Source organism: Ischnura elegans, chromosome 1, assembly GCF_921293095.1.
Source record: "Ischnura elegans chromosome 1, ioIscEleg1.1, whole genome shotgun sequence".
Lineage (NCBI taxonomy): Eukaryota > Metazoa > Arthropoda > Insecta > Odonata > Coenagrionidae > Ischnura > Ischnura elegans.
The window spans coordinates 42,693,532-42,716,868 of record NC_060246.1 but is presented as its reverse complement, the minus strand read 5'-3'; the positions used below and the strand labels follow the sequence as shown (position 1 = coordinate 42,716,868).

General features: G+C 37.3%; 1 protein-coding gene across 3 annotated transcripts in view; it reads left to right on the top strand.

Moving 5' to 3' along the window:
* LOC124159397 (serine/threonine-protein kinase N) overlaps positions 1–23,337 on the top strand; it is a 95,852-nt gene that overhangs the window by 5,535 nt on the left and 66,980 nt on the right. For 2 of the 3 annotated variants that reach the window (XM_046535224.1, XM_046535206.1), the window contains exon 2: positions 5,209–5,605. In XM_046535224.1, coding sequence (XP_046391180.1) covers positions 5,209–5,605 — 397 coding nt within the window. Of the gene's footprint in view, positions 1–4,789; positions 4,877–5,208; positions 5,606–23,337 lie in introns of those variants that run through there. The other variant, XM_046535217.1, reaches the window with a different exon arrangement.

The window sequence follows — 23,337 nt, the reverse complement described above, 5'->3', positions numbered from 1 at the left end:
CTCTCTCACCGTATGTTTTTTATTTTCTCCCTTGGGACGGGAAGGCTTGCTTTTTAGGCCCTGTCTTCTATGAGTACGTACTGAACAGTTTTAAAATTTGTAATGAATTTTGTATGCATCTATAATGGCATTCAAATCTATTGCAAGGCAATTTTTTAATAATCTGGCCTCATAAATGAACGTGGTAGAATTCATTTCAAGTTCGTGGTCCTCGGAAAGGTTTTCAGCCTGTTGTCGACCAATTTTCTCAATATTTTTTTCCTGCCTTGGCCTTCGCATCATATGTTCTTTGTAAAACCATCGACTCTTACTCGTATTCTATGATTGTCGATTTAAAATGTTGTTTTCGTTTGTGCAATGTTGATCTGACCTGGCCGGTTTTTGTGGAGGGAGGCATATTGAGCTTACGTATTTACGAGTTCTTCCTTTCGCCGGTAACTTGATTTTCCATCCGTGGTAGGTTCGCACCCTGATGGTCAAGGAAGCCAACAAATTGGAAGTGACTCATGCACGCCACCTTTCACCGGAAAGCAATACAAGTTACACTTATTTACGAAAAATGGGGCGCTTGGGTGATTCCTGTGCTTTACTTTCGAAGTATTATTGGTGCAAAATGAAGCCTTAATTCAAACGGCAATGTTAAGTATGATTAATAACGACTTTTAATTCTATAAAAGTTGGCAATTTTATCAGTTCATCGGTGTTTATTGTCTCATGTCACTCAGCGAAGAACAAGCCGTATAAGTAGCCTTTCAACCTTCCTCACAATTTTTATTAGCCTAGTGACTACCTGCTGACTCCTTACTAGAAGTGTGCGCAATGGCGTAAATTCAGTATAATATTTAAAAAAAAGAACAGGTAACTCATGGGTATTGGTTGAGATCCTTGTCTCGGGCCTTTTGTATGGGCTATCAATTCGCACCAATATGTATTGCACACCCTGGTCTATCACATGGCTGTTTATGCTGCTTTGTAGCATACCTCTCCAATCGTTTTTACGTATAATGTAGCGGTTATAATATTTTTCACTTATTCTGAAGTTTTTGCCAATTTTAGTCATTGCAGTGTATTTCAATCCAAGGAATTTTATGAATTCTATGGATCGGAATTGTAATTAATATAATGATGATGATGTCGGTAGGCTTTAATAGATGTTTTGTAAAGTTCCTTGTCTTAATCAGAAACTTCACTGGGTTGCAATTCGGACTTTTTATTTTCCTTCAATACATTGGTATTATTATCTTATGTTCGCATTGATTGCCTTTGTATTTCTTCGTGTATGTCATTTGTGAATATGAGAAGAATTACTATTGTAAACACTATGCAGTACATGTTGGAGAACGAGTGCTCCCCTTCTCGTTTTCTGCCTCGCTCACATAGTTAAGACCGCAATAACGGTAATAAACGAATTCCCTCCCCCAAACACGATATTGGGAGAAAGGGCTAGCCCCAAAAAGTCCGAGATTGTGGGTCACTTGTTTATGGAAATTACCCGATTTGCAAAATTATTTGAGCCTTCATCCTTATTTTCTCCTCTCTTTGCTATGATTGGGAGAGCTTCGCTAAATATCTCTTTTTGAAGATAAAACTCATTCTCCCACTGTCTTGCTTATTCAGAATTTTAAAGTTCCCCTCCCCGCTACGATTTAGAATGGAGTTGCGCTCCTGTACACGATAAATTGCCTTATCATGTACTGGGGCGCAACTGATACGTGGGAGCAGTGGCGTAACTAGGAATATGCTTTGGGGGGGATGGGAGGGTCTGGGCGTGAGGCCCCCCTCCGAGCAACAGTCGGTCCGGGAAAACTAAAAAAATTACATGCCTGGAAATACATTTTACACAATTTTGGCTCTTAAAATTTCACTTTGAGTAGATGCAGTAATTATATTTCAAAACTAGACAATGCTTTAAAATATATTTTTTATTTCTCTGAGGCTTTGAGGATCTATCCCCCTCATAAAAAAATTAGAAATATATATTCTTTATTCAAACTACACCGGGGAAGTAGATCAAGGGATATGTGCATATTTTTTCAATGAATTTTCTAGTTTTGATACTTTAGCTTGGGAAATTTAAGATACTGTGGTCTTAAAACGCATAGTTACGCCACTGCGTGGGAGGGAAAGGAGAAGTCGAAAATTCTGAATATGACTAACTTTCCTGAACTCCCCAGAGCTGTTTAATAGCAATTCTCTACCTTAACACCTCCTGATAAAGTTTTGAGGTAGAGGTACACTAATCTGCGCTTCGTGTGTTGTCGATGCCCTTTGATGATTGCTCCTCTTTCCTCTTCGGCCCCACTTCCCGTATTGCGTTTGACTGCATTGAGAGATTCGTGGGAATGTAATGGAATGCTGCACCCAGCTTCTGTTACTTATTTTTGCGGGATATATTAGAAAGAGTCGTTTCATTTTACCAGTTTTATTCGAAAGTAATCACAAACGATGAAGTTTCGTTTTATAATGCAAGGAATATCTTCCCTTCTTTCTTCTTCGACCTTGATCGTACATAATTACCTGTTCAACTGGTGATCAAATGGCAGTGTCAGCATAAGTTCCAATTTTGCCGTTTTGTTGCAAAGACTTGAAGAAAAGAAATTGTAATCTCTTTGGATGCCAAGAAAAGACTTGTGGCATTCTATCGATTCTTTCGTAGTGATAAAAATGTCCTTTTTACGATGAAACACCTTTCGTCTGGAAATGTTCATTCCATCAAAAGATTATGCTGCTAATTTTAATTTGTTATAATGATGGAAAGTGTTTGCAATACCACACCAATAGAATGTATACCATAATATATTTTGTCTTCGGAGAAAAAATTTCTCCCCGCTCCAAGTATTTGGCACTGGAGCCTAAATGTGCATAATCTCTCATTATACATAATCTGCCGTGATTATTGGTCATTGAATAAAAATGGTCTTTAATATTCTTTTCTTTTGATTAAGATATTATAAAACTTAATCTGGAGACTAAAGTTGGAGAAGTTATACGCTAGAATTCTTGAGAGGATGCTATCAATAGAGCGTATGTGGTGAGCTACATCAATTCCTCGAGCATTGGAAACTTGTGAATGATATTTTCAAGTATAGTTTGTAGCCAATTATGTAAATCTCCACTTGAGATGTTTTCCTAGCTTCTGGGATAACGCTAATGCCACAGGCATTAGAGTTTAAGTAGAGTACTCGTGGTTATGTATATTACTTCCTATTTTTTACTTTAGATATCTGATCAGGGTTACGTATAATGATTGAAATATATAAAAAAATTATAAAATATATATGAAAAATATTTATTATATATAAATATTATCATAGTGTAATGAGAAAGAATCTCTAGCTTTGAATGAGCTGATTTCGGGTTTTGCATTTTTCCGGGCCTTAGCGAAAATTTGATTAGGCTGAAATAACGTTTTACGTATTGGTGATCCTATGTTAGTGGTCCAGGTAAATTAACGTATCCTTGCGTTGCCCGACGTATGAAATTGACGCGACTTGGAACGCAAATAATAGCAAGCTTCGTCTTTCTGGTAAATTGCTCGAGAAAGATGATAATTGCTTGGCAGTGAATAATTTGGCATACATCTACATGTTTTAGATCGTGTATCGGCCTCATAGGATTTTCAACATCTGACGAATACATGCGCCCTAATGGGATATTAAAATTTCGTTAAGTAGAGCTTAAATTGGCAGTTGGTTACAAACTGCTTATTGCATCTAATCAGTTGTCTTTCACGATTTTAATCTTTTCTTTCTATCCATGTGCTCGCTATATTTGTCTGACCATTTTATTACCCCTCTCTGTCATGTGTAATATGCCGTTTCAGGTATAAGTAAATAGTTAAAAAGATTTTAAAGCTGCTTTTAAGTTAAGTTTGTTAGTCGTTTAAGTAAAAATGAGTTAGGGAACAGTGGGTCTAGTTATTAATCCAAAAAATATGTGAGAAAACGGAATATGTTTGTTTAGTTTTTTAATTTCATTTATATCATATTTGAACGCATAATCTTGGTTTTCAGTAGTTAATCTGTTAGTGTTTTTTTATGCATTGTTTATATGCGTGTGAATAACTCACAAAAGTTGTCGGACTACTTCGTTCGAGTGATTAAAAAAAATTAATTTATACGATGGAGTCACGATGTTTTTATTTGTGGACAAAATCAGCTAACATGTTAGGTAGTTTCGGTTTTTGCTTTCGAGAATTTTTTTTGAAACCATTATAAGTACAGTGTTCCTTTCATAATCATGTTTGTGAACTGCAATTAATGGATAAAGGTGTAATGTCTACTATTTGGCTTTTTGTTTCGTAATCCTTCTCATCCTAACTCCATACCTGCTTAGTTTCTTTTTTGAATTGTAAATACGTAATGTGTGCTTAAACAATCTCTTGTCCACAATGAATGCTAACCATAGTAAGATGAATATTGAGTAATGAGTCGATGCATGGAAACTCGTTAGTATATCATTGCAAAGACAATTACTTCGTTTTAGAAGCTACAAGCTATTGTGTCTCCAACTCATATTATGGGTCAATTTTTTGTCATTCTTTTCTTCTTCCGTACTTCTCTTCAGCTGTTGCCAAAGCTTTGGCTTTTCCAGATTATCGTGAAATTTTAAAGGAAATATTTTACTTTCAAGTTTAAGTGCCCTCAGATGAATCATTAGCTGAAATAAAAGTGTGAGTGATGGCGCTAGCTCTGCTTATCTTTTCCCGAGGAGAACCTTGATAAGGTGGTGTCTTCCCAGGTTTTATGTGAACAAGGCGTTGATGCACAATTTTATTTCATCTCTTTCCTCAACGTAATTTCAACAATGGTTAAAGGCTTTATTTCTCATAATGATTCGTAATAGCTTCACTAAATGCATCTCCAGCGGGGAGGGGGTGAGTATTGTCGATTTAGAGGATATTTCAATGCCAAAAACTGTGATTTCTTGTCCACAATGAAGCCTAACCATAATACGTTGAATTTATTGAGTAATTGCTGTGTTTTAGACCATTTTTCATAGGAGATTAAATGCATTTAGTTATTTGGTGTGATTTCAATTAGTGTTAAGTTTATTTTACGTAGAGTTCCAAGATCATTTGTGGAGAAAGACATGGGAATTTATAGCCTATTTTCGTGGGTCAGCTGGTGGTCGATTGTATTGAAATTAATTAGTAACATTAGCGTATGTATTTGATTCGGCTTACCAATTTTTCTATTTTCTTTTTAGGGGGAGTACATTCGTCACCCTGTCATCTACGAGTTGAGCCACAAATATGGCCTTGCAACGGAAGGGTCCGACATAGCCCCTCAGAGTAACCCTCCCAATTACACCTCAGGATCTTCGGGCAGCACCCAGACGAGTGCGCCCTCTTCGTGGCCTTATAGCAGGTTAGAAGAACTAAAAGAAGTAATTCGGAGAGAAATTAGAAAAGAACTGAAGATAAAAGAGGGAGCCGAAAAACTTCGTGAAGTTGCCACTGACCGTCGCTCTCTTTCGGATGTTGCTACTATTGTAAAAAAGGCCAACTCAAAGTTAGCCGAATTGCATGCAGAGCTCCAGGAATTGGATTCTCAAATAATTCTTACTCAGGGTCAACACGGTGGAGTAATTAACAACGGTCATGGTAAGTAGCTCTTTCCTCTTTGATTTTTTTTCTTTTCATTGGACATTTTGTTTCAGGCTCATTTTAGTCATCATAATGAACTAGGTAGTTTCTATCCATAGTTTTAAACGCCTAAATATCACTCTTTATTTTTCCCTACTCACCTGTATTTTTCTAATGTTCCTCACATGGAGACCCATTTTTCCTTGGCATGCATAGTTTGAACTAAATAACTCATTCTGTTCTTTATTGCGGATGTATCTCATTTTAACTCATTGTCAGTTGTGACTTGTGCTGTTCGAACAAAGTGAGCGTCTTTTGCTAGCTTTGCGGAGGCCATCTGGAAACAATAATAATAAAACCGCCTCATATTTGAGCGTTTTTTGACGATTCTCTGCCGTATTCCGTTTTCCCTTTCCGGTTATTCTTTATTAGGTATACTTCTTCAAACTCCCCCCAAGTTTCCTCATCAATAGGTGGGGGGCGTGTGGACACCAGAAGTTAACCTGCAGGAGAATGCATGTCGTTAGAAATTATGTTATGCCTTTCAAGTGTTTTTTTTTGTAGCGTACCTAATTCTTACTGCACTCTTATATTTTCCGTGGAAAAAGGCATTTCGTACACCTACTTATGTTGTAATTTAAGTTCCTTGTCGTAAAGTGCACCACTTCGAAGAATATTTTTTGGCCAAGGTCATTGTGGTACAACTGGCGAATTTGAATTATTAAACTAATTTTTATGTGAAATTAGCAAACGTAGGATGATAGAGTCCAAAAATCCGTAATTGAAAATTTATTTAGCATTTATGATGTCGTCATGGATGTAATTGCTGATTCCCAGAAATAAACCTTCCTGGAATTTGAAAAGATTAACAAAGTGAATGAATTACGTCGATTTGCCTGGTATTAGGGTTTAAGTTATGTTTTCGTGTCTTTAGCCCTTAACCGGTGACGTGCGGTCTGAGAGACCGCTGCGTTTTTAAAATTATGAATATTTTCAAAATTAAGATTTCAAAATATCTATAATTCTCGTTAGCTTCATATTTTTGCATAACAAGGACATCCCACTCTTAAAATTAACGTGCCTTTTATTAATTTCTGTGAATTTGCAATTGAGCTCAATTAGCGGTCTGTGAGACCGCACGTTACTTACTAAGAATGCATCAAGGAAAGGAAAAGCCGGATAAATTTCATGGCTACTTACTACTTAGCCTTCCAACTTTAACATTTAAGGCCTTTTTTGAATCTGGTGAAATATTGATACATAAATATAATAATTATAACTCAAGTGTTTTTGGCATCAGTTTTTTGATCCTGCTTCAAATCACAATTTTTATGACAAATTGGTTCGTAATGGGAGTGTAAAAATTTTAATATAAGTTTTAAAATAGTTAAGCATTCAAAGAAAAATTAAACAAAACAATAAAAATGGCGTAGAATATTTTATGATTTTTTTATTTATTGCGGTCTCCGAGACCGCACGTCACTGGTAGTGTAACAAGAATTGCACGTCACTGGTTAAGGGTTAAGAAACGTTTTATTTCATGAATCCAAAGTTTATCTGACCTCAATGTTAATTCTTTCCGGTTATTGTGTTGATGTGGTGATAAGCTCACGTTTGGTTGGTTTTCCTGTAACTTATCCAAGTACACCTGTCGTTATCATGCTACTGTCAAATATCATGCCATGATAATAATCCAAGAGTGAGATCATCTTCTTATTTTAAGGACTTGGGGGCATTTTTTAGCTGAGATTCGTTTTAGTTTTTTTTAACTTCCACAAACTTTATATTTCGTTAAAAAAACCATCGTTGGGCGGAGTCTTGAGTGTTTCACTCAGAGTTATTCTACCATTTCTACTTAGCGATATCACGTAATTGGGAAAGTCTGTGAAATGCTACAAGCTATGGTAACAATTCCTCCGTTCGTTAACCGTTTGAAGTTCGCTCTCGCCATCTTAAATTCTTATCACCAAGTCGGCGATTGTGGGAACGAATTTGATGAGTTTTCTTGAGGTATCAGTTGGAAGATAAAAGCTAACGAGATGTATGTCTTGTTCATTTTTCTATTTATCTGTGTGCTCAGTAAAATAGCCTCTAAATATTCTGTTGTTGCCTGTATTTAGCTTTTAATAACTGTGATAGTCTCTAGATTGCTCTTTCTCATAGTATTCCCGTATGTCAATTCGATTTTTAATCCGGTGAGTTTTCTACGGTTCTTAATCTGATTCGGCAATCTCATAGTATGTTTCCTGTTTTTAGTTTCATATTTTAGTATTATATGTGTTTAAAAATACTTAGATTTAGAAAATTGACTCTTTTGCCTTTCCTACATGGAGTCGTTGCCTGCATGGATTGATATGAAGCCGGTTCTCATCCATTAAGATGCGTGTAGTTTTCCTATTTTTTATGTTTTGAATAAATTTACTCTCATCGTGTTAAATTTTGTGGGTCTTTTAACGAACTACCTTGAAGCCTGAAATATAAATTCCATATACCTTACGGAACTTATAATCACATTAAAATCATCTCGAAAATAGATTCTCAGCATTTACCATACCAGTGATCACATTTTTCACTTAAACATAAATTCCACGTACGTTTCTCGTCAGCCTAAATTGGTGGAATCCATGTAGTTACCTAGGAAGTCACCATTTAATTTATCTATGTATGTAAAATAATCAAAGACGCATTCGTTTGAACATTATTACGTTATTTGAAACCAATCCCTTAAGTCCAAGAATGAAAAAAAATTAGTTTTGTTGCTTTTCACTATAATTGGAATATACTTTGTTGCCTTAGATCTTAGAGTGCAGTGCTTCTCGTTGATATTGAAAATTAAGATGTCTTATTTTCGGAAAAAAGCTATAGAATTCATTTTCGTGAATTTATTTATGATTCGTATATTCATTGTCCACTATCATTTACGGAGCTAACACGTCAGTTAAGACTTGAGTATAGACTGCTCTCCTGGCACTCCCAAAAAATTGTTAGTTAGGTATCTCGTAGATTTAGGATGCCATTGCATTTGTAACATTAGAAATTTTGTTTCATTTTGATGCTAAGTGCGAAGTTGTTCAATTATTTTATTTTTGCCACTGTAGGATATTCACAATGATTGTGAGTGCTATACGGCGTGCTTCAACTTTTTCCTTTGGCCATTCAGCGGTTTTTTATATACATATAGCTAAATTTTGTCTTTCTTCGTAGCTTTGCTCCGCATGTGAACAGTTGTGTTACTTCGCCAATGCATTTGTCGTCTGCTGAAAATGTTCATTTTCGACCATCAATAAAATTTATTTGCCAAAAAGAGGTTTGAAAGTGGAAATGTATTTCATATGTAGTTATTTATTTGAGCTTGAGCTCGTGGTCCAGAATCCCCCATGGTCTCCGCTCTGTTGTGTTCCGCTCTGGTTATGGCAGTGCAGACGTACACGAGAGACGCGTGTCTCCCTGAACTCATCCGTGTTCTCCGTTCTGCCCCGCCCCTCTCCGCCTTTGGACAACGATTGTCTTTCTTCTGTGTGTGTAACGTGTCTTATGGCTGCTTCAAAGGAGAGGTTTTCATTACGAATTGAAATGCTCCACAATGAATTAAATGCTTGCCGTCATGAGGACGCATCATTCGTGCCCGCACGACCGTATTTTATCTTTTTCCTTTAGTAGTGCTTGTTAAAACTTTCTCTATCGTTTCATTACTTCTATCTTTGCTATCATTTCGAATAATTCAGGGTACATGAGAGTTGATCCTCGTTAGCATTCGCCTTTAACGCAAATGTGGACTGTCTACCTTTGAGAAAATACTGAGGCAAACTTCTCATATTTCAGACAAAGGTAGGTTAATGTTGGAAAGAGTGTACTGAGTTAACCTGAAATTGTTAATTAAATAGCTTCAGAGGATTCATCATTACGTTCGACTGGTCGTAATTTTGTCCTTGTTTTTGACGTGTTGCTCGTTTAAACCTGACTAAAAGTTTTCAGGATACACAGTGTAAACCATTTTTAACATTTGCGATCACCTCAAGCATAAAAAGTCACACTTGAGATTGCTTTAGGGTAAAATTTTTCAGTTTTAGATACGAGAAAATGTTTATAATGGTCTACCTTGTGTGCATAGGAAATTTATATATAATAGCTTACGTTTTTAACGCGTAATCCGTCGGAAAAAAGACCAGTCGAGCGAGAGTGATGCATCCTTTATACGCGCGTAACTGAATCTTATCATGGAGAAATTGTTTTTTCTTCTGAAAGTAAGTCTTCAAAGCGAAGCTGTACGGCAAAGTGTTGTTTTCATTAGTCTAAAGCTTTGGAGAGTAGATCGCGCCGACCTTTATCGCGGCGATATCGTGGGCGAAGGAATGACGGAGTAAGTCAACCTTCCAACTGCCCCTCGAGGCATTGGGAAGGAGCGGACTCCCGTGTTTCCATTTTAGGTCAATAGCGTGAGATCAATCGAATCGTGAAAGTTTTTCGTCTTTCATCTTCCCCTTTGCCCTTGAAGGAAGCTTAATAGATTCCTCACTTGTTCTCTTAAATGAGATTGTACGCGCCGACCGGGTTTGTTTGGTGAGTCATGCTACCGTCTGCTACCTAGAAATTTTAGACCTGTTGGAAGTTATGTAAACCTCGCCATGTGGCAGTTATGCCCTTGGTACACTCTATGAGATTTAATAAATTTCCTTTAGAGCAGCTAGTGCTATGTAATCTTTACTAATGTCGCTATCTCGTAATTACCATTTCTATTCGCAATTAAAAGTCAATGCTTAATTTTGCCCGTTGTTTGCATCCCAGGAAAAGGAGAATAGGATTGGAGTGTCCTTAAGGCGTAGTTATGCCAGAAATGGTCATCGACCTGTAGCTAGATTGTTTTTCTTGGCCGCACTCGATGCCTTTGACCCTCGTTATTGACTTCCTCAGCTAATTTGTCCCAATTTTTTCCTCCTTCACTTATTCCCAATTTTCACATAAACATGATTGTCTTCCTCAACTTTCTGGTGTCGGAAACCATTTGCATTCGTGTCAGTTATCCATATGAGATCCCTTTCCTTATTCTAGAAGTAATTTAAATATTTAATTTCGATTTTATAATTTTAGTCAGACTATTTTACTTTTCAGTCTTGGATTACCCCATGTTGAATTTCTGTTGGTCAAAGATAAGTTTTACTCATACCACTGTCGGAGAGGAGTTGCTAATTACATCCGTGGCTGCCATTATTCTTCCCGAGCACGTCGTTAATGCTGTCGTTTCATCGGGTCCAGTTTCGAAAAATAAACTTCTGAAAGATTTTGTGGCTTAGTGCGCTCTGTCTATAACAGAGGGTGTTATATTCATAGAGCATAATTAATTTAAGCATAGGTTGTCGTAACATGAGAAATTTCCCCAGAAGTTATAATACAGTTGATGTTCAAAGACGGTGATCGTATATAGTACCCATCTGGATTTAAATGTCAGCTCTTCTGTCTCAGCTGTCAGATCGCAATCTTTACTCATGCTTCATATTCATAATTTTCGTATTGTTTTAGCAATCAACTCCTCTTACGGTGCGCTCTCGTTCGTCTTCTTAGTTTATGTATGCCTAGAGCCTATCTATTTATTCTTTTTGGACGTAACACCATTTACACGGCAATAATGATAGACCAGTAATCAAGTCACTGGTTTCATTCGTGGATATCATTATGGAAACTCATTTAGGTGGGTTATTGAGACATTTATTTACCGGCGCGCTCAGCGTTTTTGATTTCATAATTTTGGGAGGTATTATTTAACTTCATTCAATCAAATGCTTTGGGTCGCGTGTTTAAATAGCTATCATATCCTATTGCTTATCTTTATAGCTTGATTTGACGAAGAAAATTAAAGATTCAGTGTTGTATAAAGTCTCTGTTTAATGTAATGAGAAACTGAAATCGTAGGCAATATTGGTCTCAAAAAGGCAACCCCTATCGGAGCATCATTATGATGATGACTGAACAAAGCTAAACATAATGGAGTGCTTTCCGAGTCAGCGGTTTTGATTTCGAATTCAAGAAGATAAAAACATTTTGTAAGTATGGTAAAGAATTTTTAACTACGGCCAAGGATTTAATCCATCGGGGGTGGGAAATGTTTTCGAGCATATCAATGGCCAAATTCGCTTCACGTATTAAATGTGGATTACCTCATGCTGCTATTGAAAAATGTACCTTTAGATCCAAATATCTCGTATAATCGAATTATTTCTCAGACCATTCTAAGATCTGATTAATTGAAGAAGGTTGGTGATCCCGTGACCACCAAGAAACGTTACGTACGGCGATATGACAAAAAATGGATGGACTTAAAATAGGTACCCTGCAAGTATTGCACCGATAAGAGTTCAATCTCTTTCGATTTCCTGTTTGTGCACTGCCGGCCGCGTGCACAACTCGCACAAGGTGGGACGCTATTCTAGCACCGGTCTTGCTTTCAAAACAAACGTCTCGGTGGGCGATGGAAAGGATAAAGAGTTCTATTTCTGCTGTTCTTAGCATTTCATTGAATGTTGGCCAGCGTAGCGGGTGTGCGTCGTGTCGTTTGGAGGGAGCAGGATTGGTGCCATCGGAAGCAAGGGGAGATTTCCTTTTCCCCCACCCCCGCACCCGTCCATCTACGCATGGGAAATCTTCAATGGGGTTCAGCGCAGTGGGAGGATGGGATCTGTGGAGAAGCGAGTGTGGGATCGAAAGCGACAGACAATGGGTCTGGGGAACAGGAAGTGGCGTGAGGTAGTAACGCCATGGGGAACGACCAGCGGAGGCCGCGTTGGTAACGCGGGAATAGGAGACCGAGATAATTCATTTCGCACCGCAGCACTACATTTCCATAGATCACTCTAAGCTGTGAATCATAACCATTTTGGTGTGCGAGAGCTCCGACTGAACGCTAATGTCCACCTTTTATCACTCTTTCGATAATTTTGCGTCGATGCCGTTATAGTACACATGGAGATAGTGAGTAGGTAGGCATTTCATTGTCGTGCTACAGTACTTTCTCTCATCTTTACTACGGTTGAAATGTGTGAGGAGTGTTATCGATCCTTCGCTCTTGACCTCGTCACATTTCCTGAGGTAACTGCTGAGGGTGTCAGTCTCGTTTTATAATATACTAGTATCTTTTATGTACTAATTTAATAAATGTGGATAATGATTGCACATTTTATCAAGGTTATTTAATTCTCATGATGACGGAAAGATAAATGCCTAGTTTTTATGTGAAAGGGTACATAATCATTATTGATATTAGTAGATGCGGGAGCTGTCTTATCGTTACTACCTTTTTTGTCATTTTTTGTTATAACTTCCTTGAGATATGCATTTGGGTTTTCTGTGTATTTGATGTCTTCCTGGTTGATTATTCTGTCAGCATAATATTTTAGATGTTTTATCGGGCCCCGATAGCGAATCACGCGTATCTACCGGGATGGGTTTTTTTGTAGGTTACCTATGCTAATTATGTTCTAATTAATAAGCATTATTCTCCGTACAATCAAAGCTTTCCCGTGCAATTCAATAGCTGGTTTCCAGGAACTTGCTGTGGCAGGCGTGCTGCTGACCTAAAAAAATCACAATGGCAAGGAAATTGGACCCGTAGCCTCCTGTATTTTCCTCGGCTTCCTTTTTATCTGTAATTATTGCAACCGTCCCTTGGAGCTGAACCTAGTCTAATCTCAATTTTATTCTAGGTATTAAAATTTTATAGTTATTCTTCTAGGTGTACGAACTAGTTTAATATCCTAACATTGTTTTTTTGGGTCGCTGTTTTATTAATGGTTTCGAGTTTTTTTTCGAATGAATTTGATATTTAATGCATTACTATTTTATCAGTTGGTTGCAGAACAGTCTTGATTTCCCACGCGTATTTACCTTTGGAAATATGTTTCATATGGAATTAACACTTAGGAGACGGAACTCCTGAAAATAGACTGTTCTCTCAGAGCGACTTGACCATCATTTGTCTACGTCATACTCAGCCAGCCCACGCAAGGACGTGTGGAATAGAAATATCCTGCGTCACCGGCCGCTGTAGTGTAAGGTAATATTTCTGGGATGCTTTCTTCGGTGTATCACTCCGACAAAAACAGAACTTACTGCGGTCTCTTTTGCAAATAAAAGTAAAATTTAATTTTTAAAATTGATGACCTGTAATGGAGTGTTGGCCCGCGTTGGTTCCATGATTTTCGATTATCCGCAGCTGATAAGCATCGCACTCACTTGCACCCACATTTGTCCTAGTCGTCCTCGACAAAAATCATTTCGAATCCAAATTAGGTATTGATTTTTACTGTTTGACCTTAGCCAATGTTTTTGGGTGAAATTATTTCAGCTCTAAGGAAAGGTTAGCTGATTAGTTCTCATGCGTTCATTGAAAAAACGACGTATGTTGTATATTTGTGTTTTCTTAAAAATTAATATCGCTTTCACCTGGATGGCGATAGGCGAATTCATTTTTGTCGTTTGCTTTAAGATTTCATAACACCCGGTAATGTTATTCGGTTTTTATGTTTAAAAATTGTGAAGTCAAAATAAAGGTATTTACCGGGCAGGGCCGAAGGTTTTTTCCCCTCCCGCTCCCCATCTCTCAATCCGCTGGTCATATAATTTGTCCTGGATGGATCATTTACCACGCATTCGGTTCCATCTGAAATTTGTATCAACGCACATCACTCCGACTGATAGTCCGCTGGTACGCCACCACTTCATTAGCAATGGTGAAGATTGAAAAATAATAAAAATCATTAAGAACTACCAAACGTATTCCATCGATCGCAAGCTTTTATATCTTATATCCACGTGAAATTTTCGCTCAAATTGGGGAAATTTCCTGAAAATAACTTTCTATCGTTTGTAAAACTTACCTTTTCATATTTTGTTATTACTCCTACCTGCTACTTTCTTCTATCAACGGGAATTAACACGTTCTTTAACCCGTTGTAAACTTATGAATCCTTTTCCGGTTATTCACGAAATTGAAAATCATTGCAAATGATAGTATGCCAACCGTTTGAAAGCCTGAGTAACGTTGTCGAACGGCCATAGCATAGAACATGACGTGCGCGAGATATGGGTGGTGAATGGGCAACATTTATTCAGCATGGGGAAAAAAAGTACCGCGTATTTTTATCTCTCCTCGGTGAGTGATTTTTGCTGTCTATACGCTCCAGCTGGAACCCTTCGTATGCATGCGAGTCATGTCTAGAATGTTCAGTTAAGTAATATTTAAATTATTAACGTTCAGTTTTCCGTCCGTTGCATTTGAGAACAATCGTTTAAACCATAATCGATTTGTTGATACAAAGCAGTTATAATGTACATCTCATTGGCCATAATTTATTTCATTTGTTTGACCTGCAGCATGTATGTGCCTTAGACGCACAACTTTTCAGTTTAAATAGTGACAAGCAAGCATTTTGTGGCAAGGCTAAAATCACCATTAATGGGAGTGGTAATAGTTTCAGCCGCTGTAAAAACCTTAAAACGAATTATTGGAGTGAAGTTCCTCTTTGAATCATCCGGATCTGTTTTTATGTAATTCAGAACCTCCTTCCTGGAATTGAGGTCGCGCACAGGAAGTCGCCGTTATTTGGATTAATGAACGGAGAAAATTGGGTAGTGAATTCCCTTTAAGGAAGGGGACGAGAATCGAAAAATATTAAAAAATGTATTACTAAGTTCTTCTATCCCACGGCCGTTCTGTGTGTATTGTCGTAGGGTAGTGAGAAGAAGGTTGCTGGAACCTCATGCTGACTGTGGGAAATTTTTGAGACAATGAATCCAGGAAGTGTTGGCGTCTTTCGGTTTTCACCTGAGATATCTCAAATCCTTTATTCTGCAGCCATCTTTTCGCCCAAGATTGATGCATATGGATGCTATAACCTCGGGAAAAACACTGTGGACTGGCAGCCAGTTTGCAAGATCGTGAAAAAGGCTAGGGAGGGGCAAGTTGAACGTAGTAGCACAGAATAGGGATGTGAGCATTTAATTGTCGTCGGCTCAAGTCTTCGATGTGAGGCCCAAAAGCGGAATTAGTGCTTTTAAAGAAAATAAATCATTTCGATTATTTCAGTACTGAATCATAAACCAGCTGCTATTTTACCTTTGCGCCGTATACTTGTAGGAATTATACATTTTAATCGAAATAGTTCGAAGCACGTGTCGTAATTGTTGAATGTATAGCATAAATGTTACTCTTTGAGGCTACACTCCTTTTATAAACGCTGTTCGGAAATTTAGGGAGTAATTCGTTATTTACGTTGAGACAATAAATCTTTAATAATAGACTGTTTCGATCGGTGTTCCTTCATTCGAATCTATGAAGTTCGAGAATGAGAATTTTATTGAGTTCGAACTCTGTGAAAATTTGAATCTATCCCTCACCTCTTTAAAAAATTAGGTAGGCTCATTATATTAGTGCTTGTACTACTGTCGCTTATTATTTAATAGAAAGGAATTGTATTGAATTTATTTGAATGACACCTTATAATAGAAGGGCTATGGTGGAGGACTGGAGAAAGGAGATTCAGTGTGGGAAGGTTGACGGGCCGGAATGATTAGTTAAGTGTTCCCTATGAACCTAGCTTTGCCGTGAAATAGTATAAAAATTATTGTGCGTATTTATGTATATTTGGTCTATGAATTACGTTTAATTCTAGAGTATATTGTATGTTTTCTTTTATATGATGTATTCTTTATGTTAAAATGTATTTTTTTTCATCTCTAATGTAATTGTTTCGTCGTTTTTAGCCCTAATGGCGGCAAATAAATTTAGCGAATTGTTGGCTTCCTTCAAAAATAAGTTTTACCCCAAAACCAAACCTCCAGAAAGATGAGACGGTACTTATTATATACAAGTGGTAGATAAGAACATTAAAAGTATTATGTATAATTATTATAATTTTTATCATTGAGATGGGTATGCTTTTCAGTCATCACTATTCAAGCTTTCGTTGGAGTGCATTCTTGAAGTATATTTTCTAGAACCTCAAAAAAAAGACATTTTGGAAGAAGAGCGGTGCCATTCATTATTGTCTTATTGCTGTTCATGACACCAATATGTTCTCATATTAGTGATCACAAGTCTTTTTTGAAGAGTGAAACGATAGAAATAGTTATGTACGTGATGATCGTTAAAGGCTTATTTTTTGGGGGGAGATCTCCATTCCGGGGAATAATTTATTTCATTTGCCGTCTAAAGCGAAAAATGTGTATTTTGGAATCTTAAGACCATAATGAGGCGTGTTGAAATTTAGAAAGATACAAGTTTTACGAAAGTCTAAAATTATCCTGCAATCCCGTTTGTTGGTGTATGGTTGAGGAACCAAGCATATCCCCAACGCTACTGGTCCCGACATTTTCTTCAATTGCCTCAGTGTAACGTAGATTGACTCTGTTATTCTTATGATATTATCCTTTGTTGAGCTCCTGAATAAAATTTTCCTCGCATCAGATCTCACCTAAGCATTCGTATGACGTTTCTTATCGGCGTTAGGTAATTGCGTGCTTGGTAAAGCTGGTCGGAATAATTTCCTGGGGAAATGACCATGCGTTAATACGGTCGAGGTGGCATATCCATTTTTGTTCATCTAATCGTAGCAGCACTGGCCAACAGGAGCTGTTGAGTTGTGTTTATGTAACGGTATGTTCTTTATACGGAAGACAGCCGTTGGTATCAGTATTGGCCTCGGCGTCTGGAAACCGAAGCGATTCATTGCCTTGACTGCCCTGCTGTGGTGGTGGTTACTTATGTCATTATTTTAACGTAATTTCAAGGGAGATCGTATTTGAAATTAGATTATAAGTGCACTCTCCGGGTTGGTTGCGAGGTGTCTCATAAATTATTAGGTTTAATTTGTCATTTTTTTGTCCCGTATTTTTTTAGATAGATTTGGAAGAAACTCTAACTTTTGTAGTCGGAACATGGGTTGAGTATACATATAAATCTATGTATCAACTATTTGTGGATACGATGGCTATCGTGACTTATCGCCAATACATTTAAAACTCAACCAAAAAAATGGGAATTCTCGGCCAGGTTGGGTAATGAATTCGTTTAGCTTAAAGGAAGGGATCGAAACGGGGAGATTTTTTTCTGAAAACAGAAAAAATCTCCTTTAGTCTACAATTATATGATATTATTATACAATTTTAAGCATATTTCAAACAACTTGTATACGGAAAAAATGTATATTTGTAATGTAATGAAACCTTTATTTAAATTCGTGGAAAGAACAGGCTTTTTACATCCAAAAGATCATTGCCCCCTCAGTATAAATAGCACAAACTTCAATTGAACTTAAGTAGACTAATCAGATCAGTACCTATCTACCACTTCTATTGAAATATTTTTGTTCAAGCAACCGTTGTCGCGAGGGGTGGCAAAGTAAGTGGAAAAATAAGGGGTTGAATATTAAAAAATCGTAATTCCATTACTACATAAAATTCCACTTTAAGCTGTATGGAATTCTTGAAGTATAATCTTCAAATTGTTGTTCAAAATATTTTTAGAGCAATGCTTTTATTCCTGTGGTTTTCTTGGACCATTAGATTTATTAACCACGAGGGCATTCTTTATTACCTCTAAAACTATTTACACTTGAGATGAGCGGTTGTAATTTTCATTGTTAGGTGGATAAATAGATGGATTTGCTTACCCTAACAATCTATTTTACCACATTACAGAGAGTGGTGTGTGCTGCATCATAAGTAAAAAAATATCAGATCTCTATCTTTGAAAGTTTTCCTGTAGTTGATTATCATTTGAAAATAAGGCGGAAGCGACCTCCAATGCTCCCGAAAATGCCAAAAAAATCCGCAGTATCTTTGCGCATTAGTATTAGAGATTTATCACTAAAATGCTGCTCAAATGCTTATTCATTGGAACCTTTGCAATTAACACGATATTTCTAAATTTATTGAATGATTTAGTTATCGGTTACCAACGGAATGCTGATATATACTGAACTGACGAATTGATTATAGCTTTAGCGGATCATTTCTTATAAACAAGCTACCTTTATGGGTGTTTTCCGCGTATTTTATGTTTCACTACCGCTGACGTTACCCCTTGCGTACTGGAGACTTCCTTTGGGTGAGTGAATAACTTTCGTCATTGCACTCAAATGGGGAACTGGTTTCCTCATAAATATTCACCTCCAGTTTGAATTCTACTGGAAGGTTCATTGATAGTGATTTTATAGTCCTTCCCGAGAGGAATATGGATCCGAAATAATGTTTAATTTTGACGGAATGGTTTTGATATAGTGGTAAGTTTCTGGGATTAATCGAAAAGTGTATCCTGAAAATGGAAGTGGCACTCCGTAATGCTTATCCATTGTTGATTATTATCATTCCTTGTTCAAGGGTTTCTCTCTTTGAGTGAGTTATGTATTATTTTTAGTTAAATTCATATTGACTCGTCTGTCAATATTTAATTCGCATCTAGGTTGTGATCATCATTGCTTTAAAGTTATGTACTGAGATTTTTCCTTTATTAATGCCACAGTGCCTATTGTCAATTGTAATGTGACTAAAAATTAATTTATGTGCGTGGTATATTTCTCCTTTTGATTTATGTGTGTTTGCAGTACTTTTAAGGATTAGCCTTAATCGGCAGAAAATAAATCATATGGTCTTGAGGACGCCATAATTTGCATCGGTTGAATTTTGACATCTCTTAATGCTCGATTTCTGAAAATAATAGGGAACTGGGTTGGGTGAGTGAGGTAGCCAAGGTGATCAGTGGGGTGTAGGTTAGTTCTAGGTAGCCCGGATACTTTCAGGGTGCGTGTAGAACTAATTACAACCATTGTGTTGGTCTGTTTTCCGTGATGCGACTTTACACACATTGTGCATTTTAATCTCGAAGAGATGCAATCGTAACGTGAGTGAGCGACCACCTTCGGAAGATACTCTTGTGTCGGCGTGGGCGGATGTTGTGGCATCATCTCGCTGCTCGTGGGTGGGGGAAGGGAGTTTGGACCACACCCTGATGCTCCGGGCTTGCGCGCCACCAAGCGACTGCATGGACTAGCTTCGGTGATGATAACATTTTTTCTGTTAAGTTGCTTGGTAGGGATGAGTCATTCTTACGAGATGCATATTTCGGCCTGCCCTTTTCTCAGAGCGTAGAATTTTGCATTCATTTGACTCATCGGCTGATCCAGGACGAACACTTGGGGAGAGGGTGGGGGAATTATGTGCAAGCATAGTATTTTTTTGGGCGATTTGGCGTTGTGCTATTTCTTGACCTCAGAGGAAGGTAGGAATCGCCCACTTCCTCCCTAGATCCGCCACTGGTGTGACTGATGCAAGATAACCAATTATTTGGTGCTGTCTTGATTTAAGTATGGTCATATCATTCGTTGGACGTAGACTAAAATTTTATGATCTGAAGAATCCTTATCGTTACTGTTTTGCGAGTTTACGTCGAGTCGGAATATGTTTGACGCCGACTGATTTCGGTCCTCTAATTAGAAATGCAAAATGAAACGTGTTATTCAGCCATTTGAATGCACTTATCTTTACTATTTCGATATTCATCGATGATAATTTTTTTTTAATTGTTAACATTTAATATTAATACAATAAAGCAGACGTGGTTTAAAGAAATAAGACCTTCCTAACTGCTTTCGGGAAACTGCCATGTTATTATATTCAGTGATTACTTTTCTCATCCCCTACCGGAGGCTTCTTACGTCCAAGATGTTTGTGTGGCATGTGTGGCAGGTTAACCAGCAATGTCAGCCAAAAATGCAGAGCAACCACCTTCGATCTGAAGACGCCTCCAAGTCGGTAGAAGAAACCTTGCCAATGGAAACAATCTCGCGTTCAAGTTAACCTGCCATTTTGGGAAACTTAGAGCGAGTAAATGAGAAATTGAAATGGAAACAAAATCTGTTGAAAATATTCGCGTATCTGTTTACCTTTCAACATCCTCTGTTTACCATCATAGGTTGTGAAATATTTACATGATCAATTTGATCATCTAATATTCCTATGAAATAATCTAACTTTTTTTGGTGTTTATATTATTCAATAAGATGAATGAGTTTAACAAGCCTACTCGTAGTCAATTGACTCCTTTTCAATTGGCGTTAGTAATCGTAATTGGTATAAATCCTTCAGTAATTCGGTGTGTTAATTTGAGAAAGAAAGGTGAGGGCTTTATCTTTATTTTCGCGGAATTGTAATTTTAAAGATAATCGAAATGCTTACTTTTCTTGCTCTAAGCAAAGGTACAGGCTTCTATGAGAACGTCACGTGGACATGATACTTTTCATGGAATCGTATTTGTCTTTTAAAAAATGTTTACTTCGCCAGTAATGAAACTCATATTTTTGGAAGGAGCTAGCCCTTGTTTTATTTACGCGTGGGCAGGCTCATGCTAAAGAAGGAAACTATGATTAATGAAATAATTTGAGACCGGTCGTACGGTAAAATACTTAGTCTCATATTATATTTAAAATTCGAAGAATTTCAATAGCAATGCCGCATTTTAATTCTTACATGATGAAGTTAAGTATCCAAAATAAATTTTCCAAATAAACTTTCAACAGTAAAGCTAAGAAAGTTGTGTTCTATAGCCTATCAGAGTACGCTGCGTCGGTGTTGTAGGGTTACGCTTCCACTAATATTTGGCTCACCATCTCCTTTTCGATGTTTAAATGAGCTATTTTCGAAATATGTATTTTAAAGAGTTTTCTAAGGGATAGATGAATTCCAAGGATAGTGAATATCGCCTTCTGTATATTTTTATGAAAAATGATTCGTTCTTTCGTAACATCCTCAGGTCTTTCTATTGTATTAACGAGTCGCTCTTATTTTTTGCGATTGTCGTAATATTTTCCTTCTTCGAAATGTATTTCAAACATTTTCGTTTAGAGTCAATCATGGATTGATGATAACGTTAGGAATTGCCGTTTATTTTCTTTATCTCACGTTTTATGACTTCTTTGTAGGCTTTTTGATTTACATTCTTAGTGCTTTAATTTCTTTATGGCGTATACATAAGAATATTACATTAACGTGATGAGAACCCGAAAAATGGAGATGACTGAGAGAAGGAAACGTTGTGGTACGTTATGCACAATTTTTTGGAATAGTTGATGAAATTTGAACCCAAAATTAAGTCATTTAATTTATGGAGTTGGTTACTTTTATGTTATGTTCTTTTTTATATTTACTCGAGGATAATTTTTTTTAATACTAGAAATGTCGGGCCCGTGGATAATCATTATCCCTCAAACTGCTCGTGAGAAATGAGCATATGCTTGCAAATTCATGGCGACCTCCTTTTTAAAAACTCCGTAATTAAAAACATTGATATTTTAGTAGATTATTATGTTAATGATAATATATTAATTGTAAAAATAATGTATTCTTAGCAATAATCATAATAAAGAGCAGCACCCATTCTTTTCACACCTGTTATTTCAAAATTTACATGTCAACAAATCCTTTCACTTTCGCTCAAAATTTTCAGTTTTTATCAATTGTTCATTTTCTATCAGTTTTGAAAAGAAATGAGTTATTCAGCGATAAGGAAAGCTTTGGAAGGCTATCTGGGGTACACTCGTCCGTGATTAATTTTTGAATCCTTATTTCCTCGTACTCGCATTAATACTGCCTGGTATTCTTTACGCGGTAATGCTTGATGATTGCTTTTAAAAGCACGAATTCAACGCATTTCTTTTTTTAATTGATCCTTGTTTTTAGTTGCCGCAATTATTTTATGCCGAGGAATTTTCAGGCTAAGATACCTGATATATAATTAGCTATGGACATGTAGGCGCTGAGAAGGTGAAGTCGTAAATCGAAGCGGTTGAGTAAAATTTACGCTGGGAGAAGGAAGTAAGTTTAGATATAGGTATCTTAGTTAAGAAAAAGGAGTCGTATGAAGCTGGTAGTCGGGAAAAGTCTCCGAACCCCTGTATGAACTGTAATAATTGTTATCGTGGAATATCCTACGAAAAAAATGGGAAAAAATATTTTGCCTGACAATTGTCATAGTATCGCTGTTCTGGGGCATGTTTTTATATCGTGAGCTTTCATATATTGGATAAGACCAGAGAAGATTAGTTGGATAGGTATGAAGGTAATTATAGCCATTCCATGAGAAGATAAGTTAACGGTCGAGAAGGGTCGGAGGTGTCTGGAGAGGTTTTTAGTAGAGATGTGCGAATAGTATCCGCGAATACTCGAATACCTCGAATACCAGAAAGTATTCGATATTCGAGATCTCGAATAGTTATGCCAAAGGTGCCGTCTCGAATACCTCGAATACTTTGAATTTCGCGTCATACACTGTCGCTCGCTCGTCGTTGGTAGTTGGCTCGGAAAAGGAGAACTTTAGTAGTTTAGTGCATGCAGCGCCGTTTTAGGCAACCTTACGAACTATATCAAATTCGCGGGTTAGAGCCGTTAGAGCGGTGAAAAGAGTTCGACGTGGGGAACCGAAATTGATCGGGTGAAAAAAATCCGAAAATCCCAGGTGTCCCCCATCACGAGAACCTCAGTGCCGTGGGACAGTGACATTGGCGCATTTCCCACGATCCGCTATCCCCGTCCATTCAGCGTTCGCCCCACCCCCTCCGGCGATTTCCTCTTCTCCGAAATCAAACAAAAGGTCCCGACTCGAGCAGGGATCGTATTACGAAGACCTCAGCTTCGAAAAATATATCAAGTTACCGGAAAATAATAGAATCGCGTTTCACCCTTCACTCTTTCTCCCCCACTGACCATTT